General features: G+C 38.7%; 2 protein-coding genes across 4 annotated transcripts in view; one reads left to right on the forward strand and one right to left on the reverse strand.

The window, feature by feature from the left end:
* The window catches only part of LOC114366282 (longitudinals lacking protein, isoforms H/M/V), a 48,999-nt gene extending 40,996 nt beyond the window's left edge, over positions 1 to 8,003 (forward strand). For all 3 annotated transcript variants that reach the window (XM_028323113.1, XM_028323111.1, XM_028323112.1), the window contains one exon: positions 3,195 to 8,003. In XM_028323113.1, coding sequence (XP_028178914.1) covers positions 3,195 to 3,413 — 219 coding nt within the window. In that variant the 3' untranslated portion in view covers positions 3,414 to 8,003. The remainder of the gene's footprint in view (positions 1 to 3,194) is intronic.
* Positions 8,004 to 8,036: 33 nt separating this feature from the next.
* Positions 8,037 to 13,062, reverse strand: LOC114366262 (H/ACA ribonucleoprotein complex non-core subunit NAF1). The gene is made up of 5 exons (XM_028323090.1): positions 12,501 to 13,062; positions 11,605 to 11,765; positions 10,857 to 10,963; positions 9,513 to 9,649; positions 8,037 to 8,679 (listed from the first exon to the last, which is right to left on the reverse strand). The coding sequence occupies exons 1-5, from the start codon at positions 12,866 to 12,868 to the stop codon at positions 8,166 to 8,168; spliced, it is 1,287 nt and encodes a 428-aa protein (XP_028178891.1). The 5' UTR covers positions 12,869 to 13,062; the 3' UTR covers positions 8,037 to 8,165.
* Between the last annotated feature and the right edge of the window lie 3,939 nt (positions 13,063 to 17,001).

Below are 17,001 nucleotides of genomic sequence, written 5' to 3' on the forward strand. Positions count from 1 at the left end.
TATATTATTTATTTTATTGTTGACCCTTTCCAAGTTGATAAGTCTGCCATGAGCTTTATTCCTAGAAATGGCACAACTCTACAAAACTATACGATATTTGTGTAGTTAAACTAGACCGTATACAAAAAAAAATTAAAAACATTATGCGAAAATGAGAGGAATAATATAAATAAACATTTATGTACAAGTGGGATAAAAATATACTCGATCGGACAGTTATGCAGATGGTCAACTGGTAGAATGACCCTATTCCGCGGTCTTCAAGCAAAACATTGTTTATTATTACTTTTTCCTTCTTGCTGTGCCATGTACTTAAATACTTTTGCATATTAATAGGTACTTGTTTTGAATAAAATAACTACCTACTTACTTGTTTAAAAGCAATAAGATTAAACGCAACCGCTCAGTGGTTGGTTTCTCTCTGAGCCGAGATTCTTGGTTCGATTTCCAGTTGCAGACAGTTGATTGGCCAAATTATGATATGCTTTCCGGTTTTATGATCCGGCGATCAACAGAAACACATATTAAGTAGGTAGTTTCTTATACTTAGTCTGGGTTGACAAATAAAAGGCGTGCATACTGTTCGACGTTTATTGCCAGACTGGTTTATAGAATACCCGCGTTACAATATATACCAACACCTTCACCCTTAATTAACATTAATTTAAACTTATGACTAATTATCTAAATAGACAATATGTGAGTATTTCTCAAAAAAAATGTACGTAACGAAACGGTAGTAACGAAATAGTAAGGCCATAAGGCTTGTTATACATTGGCGAAATATTGTGAATGCTCTAAAGGACATTGTCAGAAACCGCCTAAAAAACCGCCAAAAAACATTAACCCATCATAATTATTTTCTATTTTTTTTAATACATTAAGCACCCTTTCGTTCTAATGGACACTTAAGCATTGAAAAATTAAATAAATAAGTCTTTTAACGTTTATTCTATAATACTATTACAACTTCCGGACGTTTTGGTGCGTGGCATGGTCTAAAACCTATCTAGTTCCATAATTTTTGCCGATAAAATCTGTACGAGGCATTACCGTACTTTATTGCTGGGAGTCCATGTATAGTGATGTTCCTGCGGCCATCATAGACAATAAAATATCGATTTTGAAAATAAAATAAATCGATTAAACTGCTTTGAAGACTAGATTCGCGTTAAAAGCTAAAAAGATATTGACACTATTACAAGAAGCTATCTAAAGTGTCCAACTGGTCGAAGGTCGTAAATAAAATAAAAATAATTAGGACCATAAACTGATATTCATGGTATCATAACTGTAAAAGTGTCAGAATCCGATGTTGAATCCAATGCCAGTTGAAGTGTGANTTCAAAAATATACATTGATGGTAATGTCAGCAAATTAAGTTTTTTAAATATTGGTCGACATGAATCCATTGGCCCAGCACCACAAATAGCTCTCAGACACTTTTTTTGAATTAAAAAGGCACGCTGGATATCGACCGAGTTTCCCCACAGAACAAGACCATATCTTAAATTTGAGCAGACGTAGCCGTGATACGCAGCAAGTGCTGTCTTTTGATCACTAATTTTTGCAAGGCGGTATAAGGCAAACGCAAATCTATTAATTTTTTGGCAGACACTAGATACATGTTCCTTCCAAGTCAAATTCGCGTCAATGACAATGTAGTCTTACATTTGCGTCTGGTAAATGAGAGTAGTATTTCTGTAGTGGAGACAAAGACATGATGATGTAAAGTTTGTATCGAGTTGATTCTGTAATTCTCCATTCACACTAGATAACGTCTCACAAACAAAACTGATTGACTGTACTATTGAACGCAGAAAAACAGTCGTATTTGTGGTATTGTTGACCAAAGCCTTCATCCCCATGTTTGATACAAAACAGTGGATGTAAAACTCATAAAAATTATTTATTTATGCAAGTAGGCTCTTTTACACGTCCCAGCATTAACCCTACCACTGCTTCAGGACAATAAATGGGCCAGTGCTGAGAAGAAGCAGCGCTAGAAAATATTGTGTAAACTGTAAACGGTGTCCAAATCCGATTCTCCTATAATTTTGTAAGACAAGTTGCGACGGCATTTTATCGCCAACTCAATTGACTAACAATTATTGATTTTAGAATTTATGTCTTCTAATTTATTTAATGGTGTCCAATTTATTAACGATCGTGTTCCACATTTTAGTCGGCCGTTTGGTGTAGTGGTTCGAAACCGACTACTATTCCAGAGGTTGCGGGTTCAATTCCCGCACAGTACAAACATTTGTGTGCATGAACATATTTGTTTGTATTGGACTGGGTGTTTTCTATGTATAGCCTGACCAGGAACATAAAAACCCTGGCATAGAGGCGCGTCAATTGCATTTGATAGTGCAACACTGAGTACAGTCGTACCTGTGTGTTAAATTAATAGGCTAACTTTATGTATCAGGATTCAGGATTACGGGCTAATTTGATATTTTCATGAATTAACGAAAAAATATTATTATAGGTAACCTGGTTTAAATAAATTAAATGAAAACATCAATCGAGCTAGTAGGATTTATTTTATTATTCATCAATAATCAAATTCAGAACTTGAATATTCAACTGCAATGTCTGCTCATGAACGCTTCAAACTCGGTACTTCTTTCCCAATTCCATAAAATTCAACACTTAGAAAGTGACAAAAAACTAAAATAGGTAGTTGAAACAAACCACAGCTAATTTTCATAGTGGACTGTACTATAAACATGTCAGTCAATTTGACACCCTTGTCGGAAAAATTATTCAATGAAAATATTGTCCGAACCCTTAGTATTTCTCTTCGACAAATACTTTAACACATTGTGAACCACTTTTCTTTCACGAATATGAAAAGATTTTAGCAATTTAATTCACAAAATCAATTGCGCACATTTAAAATAAAGCTTGTTTACACTTTGACAGCAATAGACTGACATGCAAGGTGACATGACAATGAAGCTTTCAGTTACTGTTGCCATTAAAATAAATTAGTACCATTAGTTTTCCGCAACATGGCGAGGGTTTTTATGTTCTTGGTCAGGCTATATAATATGTATGTATTTACAAAAGAAAAAGTATTTATATCCGTTGTCTAGTACCCATAGTACAAGCTTTGCTTAGTTTGGGACTAGAAGCGCAGTGTAAAATGTCCAAGGATATTTATTTATTTTTTTATTTATATCCCGCAGGTTGAGCCAGAAGAGAACGTACCCCCAGTTGCCATGGAGACCCAAATCATGACCGTCGGCGACTGCCAGATCGTGAAGCTGCCTCCCTCCACCGAGGAGAAAGAAGACAAGTCCGAACAAGTCCAAGAGGCACCCGCCCCGCAAGCCCCAAGCGCGGTAACCATTACGCCTATAACCACTGTTGGGGACTGCACCATCCGCCCCGTCGAGAACACATAATACGACTGGGTCATCGTCTACCCCGTGTGCTACCCGTAAAGTTAAACCTGGTGAGAGAGCAAGGACTGGCGAGATGTCACTAGCAACACTGAGATAAAAAGAATATTGACAATTTACAAGTATTCGGCCAATGTTACAAATTTCCAGGCCAGGAAGGTTTCAAAAAAAAAAAAAGAGTTGCGAGATGCGGCGTAACAGGAGGGCTACTCTGAAACGCTGTTTACGTAGTTTCGGATCTATCTGTCACCGTCGCTCACGCTCAACTCGCTTTGTGTAAGAGGGATAGCAACATTCGAAGCTTCGGATTACGTTTTTCAACGTAACCCCGCAGAACTGTTTTTTGCAACTATTTGACGGTTCCTTAGCACTTATTGGCACGCTAAAAATTTTAACTCTGAGATTTACCTGAGTGACATCGTGGATCTTTATGAGAAATAGTGCTTTAGAAACGTGACTGGTTCAGTGATTGGTTATTGTACAAAACAGTGAAATAATCCTGACCACTGACACACAAATGACATCCTAAAATCGGTTTCTTTTGACACTCGTGGTTGTTGCTCTATTCTAAAGGAATTTTAACTTTATGGTGCTACCAGCACTTCGCCCGGGCGGTACAGGCTGTGAAGACTTCAGGTATTTTGTGGAACTTTGATGGTTATTCAAATTTGACTGCTTTTTAACGGCGTGAAAATGTTTACTAGCAAGGAAATCGTACTCGTGGTCGCATGAGACCGCGGTAACAATTGATTTCTATTGATCGCTGGTCCTTGAAGGATTGATCTACTTTTACCTTACTATCAAAGTATGCCAATATATCACCACAGCCTGTAGTTCTTTTCTAATCTTATGTATTTCCGCATAAAAAGCACATTGTGGTGCTGACACGCTCGGGCCCGCGGGGTAGACATTCGGCGCCGGCGCGAACATTCGCCGCGCGTATTTTAACAAGTATTATTGTGGTAGCATTCATAAGCTGTGCATAAGCTGTCACAATGTGATGAGAGTATAGATTCATGCTGGATTTGAAGGTTGGTGTATGCCTTTTAATCGGGTGGATATCTACAATGGCCTTGTATGTGTTGCTATACTTTCTTGGTGTTAGAATGTCTTCCGAATCGACGAGTCGCGAGGTTGAAATGCTACTACAATGATCGTAATTTTACATCGCTTTAACGTTTGAAGTATTTCAAGTGACTGTCGAAATATGCATTTAGATTGGTGGTAAAATAATTTATTTTAATGGGAAACTTATGTAACATAATGCCATAAGCTTTACATGTTTAACAGTGATACTCAGTGGTAACGATTTGTATGAACAAATGAAATGTCACAATTTAAGCAATGTTCTATGTGTGAATTTGTACTGGGATACAGTTTTAATTCCAAGACGTTTTCCTTGGGAGTATCTAGTATGGTCGACCTGCCAAATGATCTCAACACTTACGCGTAGACCGAAAAGGACATAGGACGGATTCATCACAAGATTTCATTAAATTATATGCATTTAACATTAAAACCTATATGCTGGTGTTGTGACAAATATTAATACATACAGTGGCCGCCGCACGGTCGTTTAACTGACCTAAACCTTGTCAACCCGTCTGACCTTTAACTATTATGGTGTATGCGAGTCTTCAGACAAGGTGACACGGTCCGAAGGCAATCCACGACTTGTGCGGTCAGCGCACTTTAGCCAACAGCTCACTGGCGATTTTCACGTAGAACATTGTGAGCCATAGTCATATAAAAATAGAAGTGTAATATTTTGCGAATATCTACATAGAGGCAGCATATTTACGACGTTGATGTAACGATCAAACATACATATTTAGGTACGCAAGTATATTAATCAATAATAAATAATCATGTATGCACTATAACGAGTCTTCTTCGCGGTCTGTATGTCTACTAGTGAATGCACGCAACTCTGTTACGAGTTGCATGAGAAAATCATGCATGTGCATTGGTACACAGCGGTCAATCTTTCGAGCTGTATGCCCACTGGTATTAATTGTGTAACATACAGACTGATTTCTTCTATTTCATTCAGATACACTGTCCAAAAATATTGTCCTATCCGCAGACTCTCGGTCGATGTATTGGATCTGATTATTATTATGCTAAGAGTTTCTGCCTTGTATTCATGTAGTGATATTTTTGTATGGTGTATCGTGTCGATGTAACAAGCATCTGATTGGCTGTCTATTACGTTAAGTTCAAATTATTTTTATAGTTAGTACATTGATGTGTAGTGTGAGCACACGCTATTTCGCCTTTCCATGTTCTTACTTTATCAATCTCTGTGAATACTAGATCGTAGCATGTAGTGTCTTAGATAAAACTTAATATTCTAAATATTATAAACTCGGCAACACCACACGAACAAGTGATACGACGTAAGCTACTTATTTTTAGCAGAACATAATTATGTCATTATGTGTACTAACATATTATATTTCTCTAAATCATTTTGCCTGTAAGCAATGATTAACGTATCGTAGTGTTATATTATATACATATTATAATATTATGAATAACGCAATATATAATATAAACCCCAAGGTCTGACAGCTACTTTGCCATTCGGAGAGGCTGTGAAACAGCCAGAATCGGCAACTTTATTCATTTGTATGAAGCCATTTAGTTCCTTACGTTTATTTTAATCATTTTAAATCAATGTCTTGTTAAGTTGTGCGTGCTATTACGCGAATGTCTCCTTTGCTATACTGTAATCTTTTTTGAAGTATTACATGATTTACGCTACTGTTTCATTTCTTTATATCTGTACAGTAGAATAGTTCCTAACTTGTAATCGATACAAATATAACCCTTTACATAATACATAGCGTAGCGATGACGTAAATTAATTTCTCCTTCGATCGTTTAGAATTAAGACTTATTTTTTATATAATTCGATCAAATTTTAGTAATTTTTAGTGTTTCACTATTAGTGATATCGATTCGAATTGTTTTAAGGTTGATTTACGTTTATATTTGTCGTATTTTAATAGAAGACTGCTCGGATTTGTTTTCTATTGTTTTTGAGTCTATAGACAAAGCAATTTCGCTCGTAATTCTACAGTTTCTAATTCAAGGCAGTAAATTGTCTTTGGTAATGTCATTTTCTATCCTCATCAGCTAAAATTCCCTTTCGGAGATTCCTATTGGTCCAATCATTTCTCTTTGTATTAAAAATTGAAGAATATAATAGCATGTTTAATGTGATCTTTCAACACACTGATAATAGATGGCGCACAAGCACATCACGTGACTTGTCGATCGCTTATGTCACATTTGTTGACGATTCGAAAGCGAACGTTGCTTTGTCTACAGACGTTTTCGCTTGAAGGGTGTCGTTGTTTGAGGCCTTCAGAGGCATCCGATGGGTCATGAGTCTCACACGGCAAGCTAAGCTTATTGAGAATTATTTAATATAGGAATCTGTATTTTTATAATGATACTAAGCTAAGTTTACGACTATACAATATAACAGTTACTCCGTATATTAATGTAGTGACCATGTATATCCCACGTCGTAGTTTTAGAGTACGTGCCGAGTTATTTTTGTCGTTCTATTATTGGCTCTGCGTTGTCGTTAAGTTTATGTTAGTTTGCGTTTGTTCGAGCCAGTACTAGCACACTTAAATCAATAAATCGAATGCTTCCAGATTTTTTGATAATATCTATGTAATGTATCAAACACACGACAGTAACTTAGGTATAGATCCTTTATCATCAAATTGCAATATAGCGTAAGTGTAGTTTGTAACAAAATTAGGTGTGCTATTATTGGTATGAGAACTTGTCTGGTTGTTTATCAGTACGAAGTTTTGCTCCGGATTGTTGGACGAATGATGTCGATCGCTGAGTGGTTGCATTTATATTTAATTTGTATGTAATTTTGTCACAGCGGTGGAATAAGAGGCGGCGCGAGTTGACAACATCGATTGAGTACGCGGCAAATAATTTATTGTCTGTATGCATGAATGAATGGCCCTTTTATTAAACTGATGTGACAAACATAGAAACGACTTAGATTAAGAGCAAGTAAGAAACAGTATAAGGCTCCACAAATCATAATTATTTGTCCTCCTAATACGTGTGTAAGAAATCGCCTACAGCTACACGTTGGTAATCAAAACGCATGTTCAAGAAACAATCTTCCATTATTGATCACTTCCTTGATCTAAGTATGTTTCTATGTCAATAACTAAATTATTTAAGTAATCATCATTGTATCCTATATTATTTATGTGAGACATCGGCCGGACAGTTGTCTTCGCATGTTTGGCGATAGTTTAGTTATAATAATTTTGTCGAACGATTTTAATTCCTGTATTGTGAAATGTTTATTCATTTTACGTTGTGATCATGTGAGTGCAAAATTTTTATTATTTTATCCAGTTTCGTTGACGGTTCGTCAATTTAAGGGCAGCAGAAATAATAGTGTTTCGTTCTGCATAGTCCAAGAGCAGTATTTTTTAGATGTAATCTTTATTATTATGAACTTTTTTATTATTTTAACATTTGAAATTCGATCGTTAGTTAATTTCTAACAATGAAATATTTAATAAAGAAATCACAAAATTTTATTCGTCTTTCACTTCCAATGAAACCAAGAAATTACCACAATAACTATTTATTTCATATAAATATAAATTTATTTTTGGATGACAACACTTTAGCATTGTTAGATTACGGCTAGCTAATGACTAATTATTACGAGATAGGCTTATCGACTGAGACCCCAGCTTAGGTGCCGGGCGGGGGCGGCGGGGCCCCGGTGCCCCACTGGGGGGCCCAGCCGAGGGGCAGCGGGGGACGCCCGACGTACAGGGCCGGACCGAGGAATGGCGGCGGCGTGTGCGGGTTAAAAGGCGGCGGAAACATCGGCGGGCCCGTGAATACAGGCGGCGCGCTAAAAGGCCCGGGCCTGTAATCGGCGCGCTCGCGCGTCTCGGGCCAAGGACGCGCGCACGTGAACCGTGGAGCCGAGTTAGGGTTGCTCCGTCTGGCCGCGAAGGGGTTTCGTCCTCTGCTGGGGCCGCTGCCGAATCTGCTGCTGGATTCAGACGGCCTGCCGCTTCGTCTCTCGGGCGGCTTGCGGTTTCTCGAAGTCTCCCCGGTGTCGGAGTCCTCCCTGTGCGCTTGCTTAGCCTCCTTTCTGGCTCGGTTCGCTTTGCGTTCCTCCTCGTCGTCGGAGTATTCGATCTGGTGGGGCGGCGGCTCCACGTCGTGCAGCCACGATGCGTCGGAGCCTTTCACTCTGGAAAAAAATACGATTTTAGAAATCATTCGGTGCATTTTGCCGCTTGATCAGCAAGATTTCGACTTTAACATATTTTTTTTTTATTCTACTACTACCGACTAGATACCATGTCATAAAAATGATGATTTTACACTTTACTCAACACTAAAAACGCATTTTCAACCAACCCCTGTCGGTTATCTTCTTGAAGACGCAAGTCCATTCAGCAGGACGTTTTACACATGTTTACCGAGACGTGGATTTTTACTTTCTTTTCATAGGTTAACTACCACTTTATGCTTAGCGAGATGGAGAATGGTAGCTTTTAGTGGTTACACCCCTCCATTCTAGAGGGGAGAGACCCCACATAACCTACCGCCTAAACACGGATATGCAAAATTCAACGCATTTTAACACCAAGCGCACGAATTTAGTTAGAGCACAGTCTGGATTCTTGTGTGCCACAGAAGTAGTCGCCCTATCTATATCCTAGATGCCATAAAGGTCGACATTCACTTGAGCAGATCAAACAGGAACACGTAGCTGGTGTGCGGCGCACGCGACACGCGATAATGAGAGGTGAATCGCACGAGTAGTTAACACACCTGGGTCTTGTTATGGCACCAGTGCAATTGCCCTATATTTTCGGTACTTTGGGCAGCAAGGTTCTGGAGTGGAGGCCGCGTACCGGAAAACGCAGCGTGGGATGTCCACCCACAAGGTGGACCGACGACATCATAAAGGGCGCTACCAACCGGGCAGCATGGAAAGCATTGGGGGAGGCCTATGTTCAGCAGTGGACGTCCTATGGCTGAGATGATGATGATGGGCACCATAACTACGATACTTACTTGAGCAGTTCAGACAGGAACACGTAGCTGGTGTGCGGTGCGCGTGGTGCATAATATACATCGGAGCCGACAGTCGCGCCGCGCGAAGCCGCGTGCGAGCGCGAGTTGAAACGCACGCAGTAGTGCGGCTCTGTCACCTGGAGATGCAACGGTTATATTTGAAACAAAGAAAAATAATTTGTTCCTTTCTTTGTATTGCCCCCGATAGTAAAAGCACGGGTAAAAGGGCGCATCTAACACCAAGTCAAAACGGAAATAAAAAAGTTTCAAATAATTTTACATAGGTAATTCTTAGCTGTCCTTGAATGTAAGTCTTAAGCGAAAAAATGTTAGATGCGCCTTTTTAAATTATCTCTCAATCTCTCCACTTTAATTTCTCCACTCTCATTCTTCCTGTGAATGTTGTAAGAGACTACTAAGTTACTTAATATGCGACCATCAGGCTCTCCCATCGACATCGTAAAGGTAGCAGGGAAGCGCTGGACGCAGGCCGCTATCAATCGATCAACATGGAAAGTATTGGGGGAGGCCTATGTTCAGCAGTGGACGTCCTATGGCTGAAATGATGATGATGATGAGGCTCTCCCAAGTCGTCTGGCTAGCAATAAATAACTGAAGGTGTTGCCTTGGAGATAAAAGGCTTGTTCAGGCGTTTTCTGGGTGGTTCTTATTGGGGAGGCACTGAGGCGGTAACCGTGCAGTTATCGCGCGAGTGTGAACAAGCAATGCCTTCATAATAGAGAAGAGTGGGAGTGGTCCTATTTTAGTCTGCTAAACCAACAACCAGGTGGACCGACGACCTGATAAAGGGTAGCAGGAAGGCGCTGGATGCAGGCCGCTACCAACAGTGCGATGTGGAAGTCATTGGGGGAGACCTATGTTCAGCAGTCGACGTCCTATGGCTGAAATGATGACAAAAACAACATGACAGTTTAAGGAACAGAATTAATTTATTTAAAAATAATCTAGTTCCACTCTCACCAATGAATGTGTAAAGTTTATACAATTAACGAAGCAGACTTGAGCTAAGTCTGATAGTAAGAACTAAAAAATAGATAGCAAAAGTAGTTTAAAACAAAACTTAATAATTTATTGCAGTAATTATTGCAATTAAAAATCCGTATCATGTACTGATTGATTGCATTATCTTAGTCTGAATTAGGGAAACAACAAAGATAATAAAGATCTCAAGGTTACCTTCAATCTTGTGGTTACTTTTAAAAACATTTGTGAGTATAATATTATCTAGTGAAGTGAAATCAAGTGGACTATTTGGTCTACTGAACTCTAGCTATTAGATACTTATTCTTATGACAGCAGATTTATAATCAGTTTCAGACTTACAGGGCCAAAAACATCGAAGACTTTCCCTAGTGTCTTGGCTCCACTATCCAGGAATAGAACGCTGTCCAAATCAACTGCAGGCGTGTCAGGAAATGCACGGACTATCACTAGAAATAGAAAAAATGTATTAATATAGATCGTTTCATCTACTTATTAATATAGATTGTTCCATCCACGAAGACGCGCCTCACCAATTTTTGGTCGAGGGAAGCGCGGAGTGCGGCGAGTTTGATTTGAGCAATCCGAGCGTTATTATTGTAGTGTGCGTGTGCACTCATGGATAATTTTGCGTGTACCGATAACATTCAAACATTAGCGGAAGAAAGGTTGGGCGCGTCTTCGTGAATGAAACGATCTATACTATGTCAATGCCTATACAAATTAGTGTAAAGAATGATCAATTAATCATCTGATAAGGTTGATGAGTATCACTAAAATTCGAAATCTAGATAAATAGGCCATTAATTCGTAATTAACATTGCATTAATTAGCTTTCAATAGAAGGTCAGATAATACATACCAGTAGAACTACTGAGTAATCAAGAAAATAATTATTCATTGGTCTGTATTCAATATACTAAACTAAGGCTCTTAAGGCTGGGTTGCACCATCTTACTTTGACTTTGACGAACATCAAAAATCGGTCAAACTCCATACAAAAAGCACCGGTTATCGTTATAGTTATGATCAAAGTTAAGTGGTGCAACTCAGCCTAAGAAATCAATTTTCTTCAAGACTTGATGCATACCTAGCCTGTCAACAATGCTAGCAATAGTCCCAATTTTGGTAGTTTCGTGAGCGGGCAGGCTGATGGCCAGATCCTCAATAGGCGGCAAGTCGTCCAACTCCAGCTCCCCCTGTACTCTGGGAGTTTCTGGCTTCTCTGTTCGGCTTACATTGTCTTCGTCACTGGAAACAATTTGTTGTAAAATTTAGGTATTGTATCTCCAAGACAATACATACTTATTCACATAAGCGTCAATGTATTTACAAGCTTTTTTTATGCTCAATGGTCTACTTAAAATAAAAGCAGTCATTACGATACAGGGTTTTATTGTCTTTCATCTAAATGACTTATAAGAAGTATAAAGAATTAGGTTGCTTTTAAGGTAAAGTCTGTATCGAGATATTAAAGTAAACATGATCATGTTTCCCAATGTGATAAAAAGATGTTAATGATTACCCAATATAATTTTGTGGTAATTTCAACACATTTCAACACGTTACATGATTCACACTTCAAAGGAAGTTTAAAAACTGAATAAACAAGTGGTAATAAATGATTTATTGACATGAGTATTTGTGGATATAGTTATTTAATTGATTTCAAATACATCATTAATATTAGATACCAAGTTTCTTCATTCACTTTCTACTTTTATTTGATTCAGCCATGCATACATAAAAAGTGCATTTAAAATAAGGTCTTGCATAATTCCAAGTTTCATTAGTTCCTAGTTGGAGGAAAAAGTTAATTATACTTTTTCAGTTTCTGCAGAAAAAGTATTCACGAAAAGGTGTAGTTTGGGGGCCAACAGTCACAAGGTTATAGAAGTACACTGCAGTGTCCTTGAACTGGCTGACACAACTTCAAAGAAGGGGTCAACAAAGTTGGACTTTAAAGCAAATGCGGAAGAAACTCACCCACTTGAGAGCTCTTCTACACCCTTCACGGAGTCAACGTCGCTATCACTGTCGCTCGAGTCAGAGTCGCTGTCGACATCCCTGTACTCCGTCACCTCGTACTCCACCACACCACTCTCACAGCTGTCTATTATCATATGCCTCGTGGACACATCCTCCCGATCACTGGGCCTCGACAGCGGCCCGTGAGCGCAGGCATTTATTATATTATTCTTCATCACCATCTCACTCAACTCTGCCGCGTCCGAATCCTCATTCCCAGTATTCGACTGGGTTTCGGTATCATCCGAATCAGAATCTGAAGCACCATACTCTGATATTAAACTTAGCGACACGTTTTTATTATTGCTTTGATCAAGGTTTTCCATTGTGACGAGTGATGCGTGAATCCGCAAGCACAGCACAACACGTGTTATTCACTTATTATCCTAAAAGTACAATATCGAAATCTAGCGTTTTTACTAATAAATAAAGACACGTTATCTAAATAATGTGCTTGAGACAAAAGAAAATAAACGTAATGAAAACGCAAACTACCACCGCAGTTGTAAAATGAATGAATGATCACAGACTTGTAGGGATATTCGATATACATCGATGTATCAAAAACATCGATGTTTACAATGCGATACATCGAATGGATCCGATGTTTTGAAAAGCTATTGAAATACTCGATGTATCGATGTTTTTAAGTTTTCAGTGTTAAAACATCGAATCGATGATAACCAATTAAAATTTCATAAAACTCAAGTCTGACCACTAAAATTTTACTTATACAGACAACCCAACTTGTATTTTAAAAATGTTGGCAACACTGCGTACGAGTGCAGTGAGTAGTGTCTCTAGTGACAATAAAAAAAAACTGTTGTGTCAATGTCGCGTTACGCGTGTCGGTTGGCGAGTTTGTTTGTGTCAATCAACAAAGAAATAGGCTGAAAGGCAAACGTTTAAATAAACTGTTGTTTTTGCAAAGTCTTCCAAAAGAATACTGGAAATACATAGGATATAACAAACTTATAAAAATAAATGCGGATGTTTTTTTTTTGTTCTTACTTTAATATAGTGTGAGTCACGTTAAAGTGTACATAATGAAAATATGTGTAATTAGACCTATTTTTATCGACAAAAAAAGGTCAAAAAATTTTTGAGATTTTTTTTTATTTTTTAAAGAATTTTTTTTCTTACAATTACTTCTCGTAAAGAAAACGTAACAACTTTTAAAGTAAGAGGTATATCCTGATAAAATAAAAACAGTAATAATGCTAAATAACAGGCGATACTAAAAAAAATATATAAAATACCCAGAAAATGCCAACAAATAATAAAAAATTATACTTTTTGAAAAAAATCTGCTTTTCAATTCGTGTTTTTTTGGTTATTTGATAAATTTCTCCAAATAATGCCCTTATAACAGGTATTTTTTATTACTTTGTATTATTCTCTATCGTATTACTTTTGTAAAACCAAAAATTGCATGTCTCTATCNTTCTAAGTCTGGCCTCCATTTTTATCTTTAGCTTCATGGTGAGTATATCTGTCTATTTTTTTTTTTTTTTTTTTTTTTTTTTTTGATGGCATGCACGGCTTGTGCGTCAGCCACGACGAGGTAAGGTAAAGTTAGGGAAACGTATAGGAAAGTAAAAATGGAGAACGGGAAAAAAAAATTCAAACAGAGAGCAGATTTCTGCTCTCTGAATTCAAAGGATCAGGAAAGTTAAGGAGAAAACAAAATATTAGGTAGATTAAATTTTTATGTTATTATATATCTGTCTATGTCAAGTTTGCATTGTTTCGACCATAGACTCCAAATTCGGTCCTTGGTATTTTGTTGCCATACTAAAGATACATAAAAGTTACACAAATATTTCATCATTTGTTATCCTGGAAATGCGGATATGAAAAGTAAAATAATGCAGAAATTCTTCATTTTTAGTCTTACATTGCTACATATCGAATAGTTGGAACGCTTTAGTTCTTGTTTAACTATACTTAGCATCGGTCTGTATAAAAATAGAATTATTAGTTGAAAAAAAAACTAACTGCTTCAATAAAAAAATGCTGAAATATTTCAATAGGACTATAATAAAATCAAAGATAATTAATTGGTGTTGAAATGGGAATCATCAAGTGGCTATTTTCGTAAAAATTATAACAAAAAACATAGGCCAGACCCCCACTAGGTGTATCGACGATCTGGTGAAGGTCCCGGGAAGTACAGTTACTTCCCGGGACCTTCACCAGATCGTCGATGCGGGCAGCGTAGAACCAGTCGAGAAAATCCTCGGGGGAGGTTTTTAATGAATAACAAATAAAAACGTTTAAATATTTTTGCCATTTATTTCTCCACAGCATTATCATTAGCATTATTCCTAGTCGGCCGGGACACGCGCGGCGCGCGCGGGGGCGGCGGCAGCTTGTAGTGCACGGTCCGCACGTGGAGACGCACGCTTGTGGAGTATTTGAACCGTTCGTTACAATTTAAGCGATTTCAGTGAGTTGGAGTTACACGTTTTTTGCGATGCCAGCGAATTGGCCCATGTTGCCGTTGCGTACTGGAGGTTTGTTCTTCCTAACGGGGAAGTGAAACTCACGCTTGTGGCTAGCAAGGCACGGGTATCTCCGCTTAAGCCCGCTTCGATTCCCCGATTGGAATTGCAGGGAGCTTTGATAGCTTCTCGGCTGGCCACGACTATTGGAGATGCACATCGAATCAAACCAAGTCGGCGTTTTTTCTGGACTGACTCAATGACTGTATTGGGGTGGCTGCGAAGCGACGCACGTAATTTTAAGCCATTTGTGGCCCATCGCGTCGGCGAAATATTAGAAAACAGCCATAGTACCGAGTGGCGTTGGGTTCCAAGCGAACTTAACGTGGCTGACGACGCGACTAGGGGGACATGCGGCATTGAGTCACGATGGATATTTGGCCCAGACTTTTTATTAGCTCCAATCAGTGAGTGGCCTGCGGAAAAGGCTTCGACATCGTCAGATTTAGGACAAGAGGAGCTCAAGTCACCCATTTCTCATGACGTCGTACCACTCGAACATGTTTCAGATTCCATCAACGTTATTCATTCATTAAATCAGCTTCCCTTACCAGTAGTAGCAGACGTCACTCATTTTAGCTCTTGGATTAGACTGGTAAGGGCGACTGCTAGGGTCCATGTATTTCTCGCGCTCATATTCAAAAATCGGGGTCACACTTTTCAAAATTTTTGGGTTGGGGATATTTGTTTAACGCAAAGATCAGGTTTTCAATCTTCGACCCCTTCCGCCACGGCTCCTTGCCTATTGCCGCTAAAAGCTGAGGACATTCTGCGTGCGGAACGACATCTTCTGGCTCGGAGTCAGCTGAACGTTTTTCAAGAGGAAATGCTCTGTCTGATGCGCCACCAACCCGTGCCAAGAAAGAGCCGCCTTGTCACACTATCCCCGGTGTTGAAGGATGGATTGCTAGCCCAAATTGCTCGTGACCTGAACCCCCTGCAGGGGAAGTGAAGCCGATCCATCTTCATCCCGGAGTGTCCCGGTGCCAGCAGTGGTCGAGCTGACGGAAGGGGACCCGAGATTGGCTCAGAGGTTAGTGGGACCAACTATTTCTCCTCTGCAGGCAAAATCATTTGGGAAACGTACTTTGGACTTCCGATTAAGATCCCGCCTGGTGTGGCTATTTACACGCCATACCATAGTTTTGTGGTCCTTCGAGCCGGATATTGCATCAGCAATTTTCGCAGCATAATTTTCATGAAATTCACGTAATTTTGGTGAACTTTTAGAAAATTCCAAATTTTGACATCTGTCGGACATCTTTGGAAAATTTTCAAATTAAGATTTTAAAATTTAATTTTATCGCAAATAATTTTCGGGGTTATTGCATTATTGTTACGCATTATAATTTCAATAGGTACGGTTAAGGAACCTGAGGTTATTCTGGGTACAATTTTGGACCGAACGTTCGCAATTTCGCATATTCGCAATTCCGCATATTCGTAAATAATTTTAATATTTTTATTTTTTGTTACGCACTTTTATAATTAATAAATACGCAAAATGGAGGATTTTCAACGTAAATTGAAGATTCTTCATGCAAAAAAAGACGCTATATTTCAAAAAGTGAATAGCATTTACGAGCTTTCTTTAAAAGTGACATCATTTGTAGATACTCGGTCAAACGAACACTTCATGATCGAGTCGGAATCTATTGACGCATTACATTCCAAATTTGAGGCTATTGTGGACAGCATAAACGAATTTAGTCTGTTAGAAAACGCATCGGCTGTGCCTGATTATAGCCCAATGATAGCTTTTGAAGATTTATACACGCGCATCAAACGAATGAGGAACAAGATGAGTGCCTCTTCAGCCACGTCATCGAGGCCGGTGGAAACGCATCATATCAAATTACCACCGATTGACATTCCATCATTTGATGGTAGCATGGAAAAATGGCCGGTTTTCTATGAATCCTTCAAGGCTAATATACATCATAATCCCCATGCTG

Source organism: Ostrinia furnacalis, unplaced genomic scaffold (genome assembly GCF_004193835.3).
Source record: "Ostrinia furnacalis isolate ACB-3 unplaced genomic scaffold, ASM419383v2 OfSCF0606, whole genome shotgun sequence".
NCBI classification, from domain to species: domain Eukaryota; kingdom Metazoa; phylum Arthropoda; class Insecta; order Lepidoptera; family Crambidae; genus Ostrinia; species Ostrinia furnacalis.